Raw genomic sequence first — 9672 nt, forward strand, 5'->3', positions numbered from 1 at the left:
GAGTCGCTTTCAGTGTGTTTTTAACTTAAGTTAATATTTGAAAACATTGGATCGGCTCAAACGAACGGTTGGTTCACGAATCACGTTACCAAAGCAGACCAATCAATCAGCCACACCTGGAGATTAATTAATTAAAACACTCACACGACCAGCCAGTGACGTAGTAGTATTTCCCAATTTCACAAGCTTTACATACTTTTGTTAAGAGCAGATTGTCTCTTTCTCATAGGACTTTGTCCCCTTTCATCTTCTCAAGACTTTCAGAAAATGTTGTCAAATCTTTCCGTGTCACAGACGTTGAACCCCACAGGAGACAGAGAAATTGCGTTACACTGACAGTCAACTGTGCACAGAATAATCTGGTATTTTGTGCGCGGACAGCTCTTATGTTTCCTTCCACAGCTCTCTTCGATGAAACCGATTGTCCCTTTCTTCGATGGGGGCGATGCAAGCGACCTTATTGTGTGTACAATCACGGCAAAGACGATACATCTGGCGTGATGACTACGGCAGGTATGATTCATGTTTTAAATTAATTTCTGGATGCGTTTAAATCATAGCGACAACACTAGCGCTGTTGTTTCAATCAGATCTTTGAATATGTGCGGCTGCCTGGATCACAAAGTTTGATTCAAACTGAATCGATGCGTTGTTGACTCGAGAACCGTTTGAAATTTAAACCGATGAATCTCCGATTCGCGCAGTTTTGACTCATAATGGGGCGAAAAGTTACTAATAGAATAGCTTAAATGTTACTTGATGACGGTCAACATGCTCGGCAATCAAAGTTGGTTTTTAAATAATTGTTATAGGCCTGTAACTGCCTGAGAATTGCGGAATCATTTTAACCGGTTCTTAAACTTCAAAAGAACCGATACACAGAAATGAATGGGATTAATTAGGCCTATTATGCTGATCTACTAAGGTCTATCCTGAATATTCACCGTTGATTCTCACTTGTTTATTTTATTAAGATGCCATTTTCTCCTTTATTTTTCCCTCTCATTAAAATGGGTTTCGTACCTTAATTTCCCAAACGTGTGCTCAGATTCTGAATTTATGGCATAGCTGAAAAACATCTGTAGAACAGTTGTGCTCTTGTGTTTTTGTCCTCTGCTTCACATGTATATCTCGCAGATCCCGAAGTGATTCCTGCCAATGGAGCTTCTCACACCACTGAGGACAATTGTCTTGAGGAACTGGAGAGGATCAACAAAGAAATCGAGGCAGTAAGGAGTGAGGTGGAAAAAGAACAAAAAAGACTGTCACAGTATCAGACATCGCAGTCCCTCACGCAAGCAGATAATGCAGGTCTTTGCTCTGAGAAATATTTGAGAACCACCAACAGTCAGGCTAAAGACCAGAATGGAAACAATTTGAAATACAAAAAGCCTGTTTCTTCAAACAGTGGTTGTAAGTATGTGGTTGATCGTGCCAGACCCAAGACTGATTTGGAATATGACCCTTGTTCCAATTTCTCTGCAGACTTGCTATCCAGCAGCTCTGTAGAATGCAAGTTAAAGTCCACTGATAAAGTGGATATTGAACATAGTCTGAAGAATGACCGAACTGGAAAAAATATTCAGCATCTGTCTTCTCATTTCGATGACTCTGACGATGAAGGTACCTTGGTCATTGACATTCCACCTTCAGCAAGTGATCAGGGAAAACGTAGGGCCAAAGAGAAAGGCAAGAGTACAATGATTAAACCACTGCGTTCACCTGAGGGGACCTGTGCAGTTAATAATGATCTTCTTGCAAATGACCAAACAAAACCCAGGCAGCACAAAGAAAAGGTTTCTTCCGATGGACCTCCAAGTCATAAAATTGAACACATTGTGAGTGACCAGGAGAAAGAAAAGACCTCAGCAAAACCTGTGTTGACACAGGAACAAGAGTCTTCTGAAGGGGAACTTGTCATTGATGTTTCATCTTTCGAAGATGAACATAAGCTTTCAAAGCAGTATGAAACTATATCCAAGGAACTATTTGACTTGCCCAAATTATGTCCTATTAGTGATGCCCCAGCTGATGATGGTAAAGAGGCTAATGAAGAGCCCTTAAATAAACCTGTATCAATTGCAAAGCACTCTGTAAAAGAAACTGAACCTTTTCTGGAGGGTCTAAAAGAAGAAACTGTGACTAAACCAGTTAACTCTACAAATCTCAAAATGGAAGTGTTTGTTACACAAGAGGAGAACGTCCTGGATGATATTTCCACATGTTTAGACAATCTGAGAAGTGAGAGTGAGAGGATCAAATGCATTCAAGATGTTAAGATGCTTCCAGTTTGTTCTGTTTATGGAAATGAAGATATTTACTCACTATCTCCTGCGAGTGTAATACAAAATGCAACTTTTAGGGCAGAACCACAAATTGACTGTATCTCAAGTTATACTCAAAAGTCAAAAATTGTATCTTCTAAGATCATTTCCCAAGAGCAAGCACATCAGCGATACTTCCCCATGGTCTCATCTCGGTCCTTTCCTTCGTCCTTTCATAAAGTAGAAGAGCATGGATGTAGTCCACACACTCAAAGCCTGGTTGAAACATCTTGGCCAACTATTCAAAAAAGTCCCGACCAACCATTTGCTCAGAACATGCCTGCCTATGTTTCAGAGATTGACACCAGAACTTTTTCAGCACCATCGACTAGTCAACTCAACCTAAAAACAACTGTGGACTTTGAAAAATTACCTACATCAGATGCATCATTGCCTGTTCCCTGTGACATACCTGTTCTTCCACAGACCTTTGCATCTGCAGCGATGACCGGAAGTAATAATGAAGCCATTGTAGTTAACTCTAGTTCTGATGAGGAGCTCAGGTATTCAGACCTAGATCTTTCAGAAACTGATCCAATGGAAGAGTGCTACAGAATCTTCATGGAAGCCAACCAAAATGAAGCTCCTGTCGTTCAATGTGATGCACCTGTAAGTAAATTCATCCATTATGTAATATTGTATTTAGATCTGCTGATAAGTGACCGTATACATTAGTTTAAAAGTTTGGGATCAGAACAAAGTCCCTTATGCTTAGCAAGGCTGCGTGTGTTTGATCAAAAATATTTAAAAAAAAACAATATTATGAAATTATTACAATTTAGAAAAACAACAGGTTTCTGTTTTAATATTTCAGAATGTAATTTATTCCTTGAATGGCAATGCTGAATTTTCAGCATCATTACTCCAGTCTTCAGTGTCACATGATCCTTCAGAAATCATTTTAATGTGCTGATTTGGTGCTCAAGAAACATTTATCTTAGTTTTGCTGCTTGACTTTTTTTTTTTTTATATATATATATTTTTATATAAAGTTCAAAAGAACAGCATTTATTTCAAATGGAAATCTTATGTAATGTTGTTGTATGTCACTTTTGATATATTTAATGCTTCCTTGCTGAATAAAAGTGTTAATTTCTTTAAAAAAAAAAAAGAGAGAGAGAGAGAAATCTTACTCACCCCAAACTTTTGAGTGTTATTGTACACACCGGCCTGGTTTCACAGACAGGGCTTAGTCTAAGCCAGGATTAGGCCTTAGTTCAATTAGGGTATTTAAGTAGCTTTTATAAATGTACCCTATAATAACACATTACTGGTGTACATCTTGTGACAAAACAATGGCTCTGACATATTTTAAAATGTCAGTGCAAGTTACTTTCAGTTCAAACAGCTCAAACATGCATTTTAGTCCAGGACTATCTTAAGCCTTGTCTGTGAATCTTTTTTTTTTTTTTTTTTTTTTTTTAAAGGAAGAAGTGTTAGAGAGCCAAGAAATTGAGATAAAGTCCAATCCAACAGCTGTGCTGAAGAAAAGGGTGGCACATGTGGCGAAGTTTGAGGTATGAGATGATTCATCCATATGTATATACGTGACCCTGGACCACAAAACCAGTCATAAGGGTAAATTTTTTTTTTTTTTTTTTTTTTTTTTTGAAATTGAGATTTGATCTCATCACTTATTCATCATGAAAGCTGAATGAATAAGCTTTCCATTGATGTATGATTTGATAGGAGAATATTTGGTCGAGATACAATTATTTGAATATCTGGAATCTGAGGGTGCAAAAAAAATCGCCTTTAAAGTTGTCCAAATGAAGTCCTTAGCAATGCATATCCACTCAAAAAAAATAAATTTTTGGTATATTTATGGTAGGAAATTTACAAACTATCTTCATGGAACATAATCTTTACTTAATATCATAATGATTTTTGGCATAAAATAAAAATCGATCATTTTGACCCATACAATGTATTGTTGACTATTGCTGCAAATATACCCGTGTGACTTAGGACTGGTTTTGTGGTCCAGGGTCACATAGTATTCTTTTGAAAACATTTACTTAATTTTTAATGAATATTCTATTAGTATTTATTTGCTCTCCAAAGTATTTCCAAACCAGTGTTGTTGGTTTTTTATTTTTATTTTATTTTTTATTTTTTTTGTTGAACAAATAGACAATTTGAATTTAGAGGTGTTTTTGACTTCAGCAGTCCTCTTTATTCAACAGCCAGCAAGTAAAAGCAAAGCACAGATTATTGTCCCTCTTCGAGAGGGAGGCTCCCAGTTGACCGTTCCCTCCAGAACTCAATTATGCCAAAGAAGAGCAGCCATTTTGACTACTGCTGTAAAAGGGTGTCAGTCAAGTAGTGCTCCAAAAAAAGTTTATATACCAAATGTCATTCATTCAAGTACAGTGCAAAACCGTAAGCATCATGCTCATGTTTTTTAAGATTGGTTACTTATATTTTAGGGCATTTTCATTCACTTCTGTTTTTATTTTTTATAGCCTGTCTTGGTATCATTCCGGTTGGTGCTACTGTACAGCTGGGGACAAATCTGCACCTTATTGTACCTGAAGGAAATTGTGCTTTACCTCTGACACTGATTCCAACCACATTGTCTGTCCAACGGCCACCTCAGCCTTCTCCATGTGTTCAGATTTCACAAACTCCACATCCTCCACAACCAGCCAACTACACACCAGCTAAGGTTTACTTTGCGCTTTACTCTACTTGTCTGCCGGTCTTTTTTTTTTTTTTTTTTTTTTCTATTGGGTGTTTCATAACATGAATTTTATAGTCTATTTGTGGTGTTAAAGTTGGCATGCAATGATATTTCACACTATCTGAAATATTTTCTAAGTTGATGTTATTGATCTTATTAATCTACAATCAAAATATCATAATGCAGAGGAAAAGATCTGTTTTATTGCAACTTTAAGTTGAAGTGATGGGTAATTTCATGAATTGTGTAGGCAATGGGCGTCAAAAGAAAGGCAAAAGTACATCATGAGGTTGGGACAAAGGTACCCCATGATGTTCGCCAACGTTATGTGAACCTTTTTGTGGAGGAATTCCTGAAATCATCTGTGACGGTACAAGATGCTTTTGAGAAGGTATGTGTTTGAGAGATCCAAAAATGTACACTTATTTAATTCTCTGATTGTAATGTGTGTCTTTCCCCACACATCTGTTTGAATGCTCTAGGCTCTGGCAGAAGAAAAAAATGTTTATGACCGCAGTATCAATAAGCTCAAGTATCTAAGCATAGCTGTCAATGCACTTAAGAGACTTAAAAACCAAAACGTCTTGCCTGCCAAAGGTAGGTTTGGTATATTTATGAATGATGTGCTTTTGTTCAAAATCCTGCAGCCACTTTTGTTTACTGCACTGTACACTCCTATCAGGTCACCCTCCTTATATGTACTTACAGCTCCCAGTGAGAGAGATCAGCATGTGTCTAGAGGCAATGTACCACTAAATACTCAAGCACTTCAGGGACTCGGTAAGAGCTGGCTCTCGTTTCAGGGTCAAACTAGAGTTTTCACCTCTGTCGCCATAATTATTTTATTTATGTATTTATTTATTTTTAGTGGAGTTTATTTTTTTAAAATGCACAGTAGGCAGTACTCACTCTTCATATTGTAACATATTTATACAGTATGTAATATTAATTGACTAGATTTTTACATTTTCTAAATCTATGCAAAACACGCAGTAGTAGCAGTAGTGGTAGATATAACTATATAGGCCCAGTGTTGATAAATATTATTTCATATATAAGGGTAAGATGTCAGTAGGGTAAGATTTTTAAAAGTGTTTTCAATAGAAGTCCCTTATGTACACACATGCTATATTTGTTCAAAAATACCATAAAAAGAGGAATATTGAGAAATAGTTATATTTTAATATTTTAAAATGCATTTTCTATGAAACTAAGCAGCTATTACTCTGGTCTTCAGTTTCACATTATTTTTTTCTAATATGCTGATTTGGTTGTCAAGTGACCCTTTTCTTATTATCAGTGTTAGATGCTTTTTATGCAACTTTTGTTGTTGTTGTTGTTGTTGTTCTCTCCAGGATTCTTTGAAAAGAACATGTAAAAGTCTTTACTGTCACTTGTGATCAATTTAATGCATCCTTGCTGTCGTTAAAATGCATTCATTGCTATTAATTTCTTTCAAAAAAATATATTATCCCCTGATTTCACAGACGAAGTTTAAGCTACTCTAAGACTAAAATGCATGTTTGAGCTGTTTTACCTAAAAGCAACTTCTTCTGACATATTTTAAAATGTTTATAAAAGCCACTTAAATGTCCCTAATCCTGGTTTAGTTTAAGCCCTGTCTGTGAAACGGGGCCATTATATATGTGCCCAACATAGGTGTCATTTCAGATGTAGTTATTTTGATTATATGTAAATATAAGCATCTTGTTTTACTGATGCAGGTGATTTGACACTTTATGAGCAGCTGAAGGAACATGTTCTGTCTGAGGACATGTTGCGAGTAAACAACTTCCCCCGTAAACATCAGGGTAAAGCTGACTATGCCATCCAGTATGGAGATACCAAGAAGGGCATAAGCGACCGTGAGTTCGTTCATAGGTTTCCAGTTCAAGTCACCGTAGGACTTTATTTTACTGTTACAATTGTTCAATTGCAACTCATTGCAAACAATATTTAATATATAGATGAAGCTATTAGGATTTGAAGCCTTTTAAATAATTAGGAACACAATGGTAACAGCTTTAAAGAGAATCTGCTGTCGATGTGGAGCGACGTTCTCTGTTGACAAAAGTGGAAAGCACACCCGCAGAGAGGAGTGTAACTACCATTATGGAAAAGTCATAGAAAATCGAGGTAAGAATCGCTTAGAATGTCTTTTTTTCTTTTTCTATCAATATCTATTATTTACTCTGTATGTCTTCTCTCATAGTGCCGGGAGGTGTTGAGACGCGCTACAGTTGTTGTGAGAATGCAGTTGGATCACCTGGATGCCAAGTGTTCAATGTATTATTATTAATGTTGAAATTGTACTCATATACTTGTGTTTTGTTAGAGGGGCTGAAAACATTTTACCTGATTTTTCAATGGCAATGTTATAGTTTTTCACCAAGCCATTAACCTAATAATTTTTTTCAGTGACTAAAGTTGAGACTTCCAATGTATTTTCTAATATACATGTTTACAGCTTCATGTCCATGATGCAGTAAGTCTTCAGGGCTTTGTGAGCAGTCTTCCTCAATCTTCGGTTGGCAAAACATGTCCAGGAGTCTTTGCTGTTGACACACAAACAGTAAGGGTTATGTATTAATCTTAATTAAAATAAAACTAAATTAAAAAAAAAGAATATAGGGGTACATTAATGTGACCTTTTATTAAATTGAATTTGTGTGTTTTACCAGTGCTATACGACTCAAGGTCTGGAACTAGCAAGAGTGACTGTAGTCAACAGCAGTTTGCAAGTCATCTTTGACTCCTTTGTCAAGCCTGGTAATGATGTCATTGACTATAACACCAGGTGGGATGTTAAATGTTAATTCATTTCAGTGAAGCGAACTGTGATAAATGTTGTAAATCATAACTTTTTATCCTGCTCAGGTTCTCAGGCATCAGTGAGGATGATGTGAAGGGTACCAGCTCGTCTTTGCGCGATGTACAAGCAGTGCTTTTGAGCTTTATTAATGCGGACACGATTCTGATTGGCCATGGCTTGGAGAATGACTTGGCTGCTCTCAAAGTGAGTTGTAACGCCATGCTCTCAAGATTTTTGGGCAGTTTGTATCCTGAATTACTATGTAACCTTTCAACATTATGAGCTAGGCATTGGCTTTATCCTGAAGTTTGCAGTTTTCATTTGGCAGCTCTTAAGAATCACATATTGGTTGTTCTGCCATCTTCAGATTATTCACAACAATGTGATTGACACGTCAGTGGTGTTTCCCCATCGTCTGGGTCTGCCACACAAAAGAGAACTTAACAGTCTGACTGCAGACTACCTCCGGAGAATTATCCAAGAGAGTGGTATGTTGGCCTGTTAAACAAATTTGTAAGCAATGACCATGATCAAACCTGGCTGAATCAGAAACCGTAGCTTTTTACTGGACACCAGGTGTATTTTGTTTCATGGCACATTATCCATACACTCAGTAGTAGGGAATAGGGTACACGGGGATCATTCAGATGTTGATAACTCTTCCATGAAATTGCTTTCGGAGAAGTAATTGAGTCCGTACTGAAGGGAAATGTCTATTGAGCACTTCTACAAACATGACTTGCATACAATTCAACAGCACATGCTTTCTTCTTAAAAACAAAAAACAAAAAAAAAACAAAAAACACCAATTTCTCATTTGCCACAGTGGCAGGTCATGACACACGCGAGGATGCCACTGCATGCATGGAGCTCATGCTTTGGAGGGTGAAAGAAGACTCCAAAGTGAAAAGATGGTGACTTTTAATAAAGTTTATTCATTTATCTTTGTCCATTGAGGCTACGCACCAGTGTATTTGGTGCTTTTGCTTGCATATAAACCTGTGTGGAGTGTTGGGTATTTGCTGATTATTTTTGTTTAAGTATAAATAGGTAAATGATACATTTTGTATTTGGCCATAAAATGTTTTTCTTTAGTTTCACAGTATTGTGTATTTGTAACCATTAATAGGCAAATTGATTTTCTTTTGTGGGCTTATAATGCACTGTGGGAGTACTGTAAATCTTTGAAATCTGTAAAGAGAATGAAATTAAAGGCATCAACAAGAAATAACGGCATTGTTTGTTCTTTAATCATATATCCTGAAGTGTTGATTGGCATCCAGGTGTTTGTGTAATCTGTCATTTTCCCCCATTTGAGCCAATAAGAGTCTGCTGCTTATCAGCACCACATGCATCAAATCTAGTTAATCAGATAATAAGAAGGTAAACGAGTCAGGAAGTCTTTAAAAGCTTTTAAAAGAAAGATGTGGAAGTTTAATTTCTGTGTTTAACTAGTTCATTCAAACCAAGCTTAATGTGCAGAGAATATCAATAAACTATTTATTGTTTTTTCTTTTCTTTTTTTCTCCCTCATTCTGTGGGATGGGAAACATCAGCACTTTTGAACCATTGCTGCCCTGTTTCAGCATTTGGACCAGCCCAATGTAACAGTGGTTGTGCATTTGGGGACGGGATTATCTGTTTGTACAGCCAATAGCAGGCAGGTGGGTGGGGCATAGTGGTTTGGAAACCTGTTGGGAATGGTCAGTATTTTTCAGTTCTATATGGTGATGCTAGTGGCACAGAAATCGCACACTTCACATTTCAGTAAGTACGTTATTTCTTTTCAGACAGTATTCAGACTTTTCACCCCTCACTCAATTACTTAGAAAAATGTAATAGTGTAATAAAAC

General features: G+C 36.8%; 1 protein-coding gene across 1 annotated transcript; it reads left to right on the plus strand.

Annotated features, from left to right (window-relative positions):
• The first annotated feature begins 220 nt into the window (after nt 1–220).
• On the plus strand, nt 221–8776 carry zgc:152968 (uncharacterized protein LOC564848 homolog). Its single transcript, XM_067402648.1, has 16 exons — nt 221–514; nt 1130–2937; nt 3774–3841; nt 4511–4706; nt 4790–4992; nt 5258–5398; nt 5490–5604; nt 5716–5787; nt 6732–6872; nt 7030–7143; nt 7220–7293; nt 7475–7579; nt 7689–7804; nt 7885–8023; nt 8187–8307; nt 8646–8776. The coding sequence occupies exons 1-16, from the start codon at nt 387–389 to the stop codon at nt 8735–8737; spliced, it is 3633 nt and encodes a 1210-aa protein (XP_067258749.1). The 5' UTR covers nt 221–386; the 3' UTR covers nt 8738–8776.
• Nucleotides 8777–9672: the final 896 nt, after the last annotated feature.

This window comes from Chanodichthys erythropterus, chromosome 12 (assembly GCF_024489055.1).
Source record: "Chanodichthys erythropterus isolate Z2021 chromosome 12, ASM2448905v1, whole genome shotgun sequence".
Classification (NCBI taxonomy): domain Eukaryota; kingdom Metazoa; phylum Chordata; class Actinopteri; order Cypriniformes; family Xenocyprididae; genus Chanodichthys; species Chanodichthys erythropterus.

Bases quoted from the DNA above. Each gene is read 5' to 3' on its own strand.
- zgc:152968 (XM_067402648.1), top strand. From the start codon at position 387: ATGTTTCCTTCCACAGCTCTCTTCGATGAAACCGATTGTCCCTTTCTT. The intron at 3,842-4,510 runs GTATGAGATGAT...TTTATTCAACAG, and splicing joins CACATGTGGCGAAGTTTGAG to CCAGCAAGTAAAAGCAAAGC. The intron at 5,605-5,715 runs GTAGGTTTGGTA...ATGTACTTACAG, and splicing joins AAACGTCTTGCCTGCCAAAG to CTCCCAGTGAGAGAGATCAG.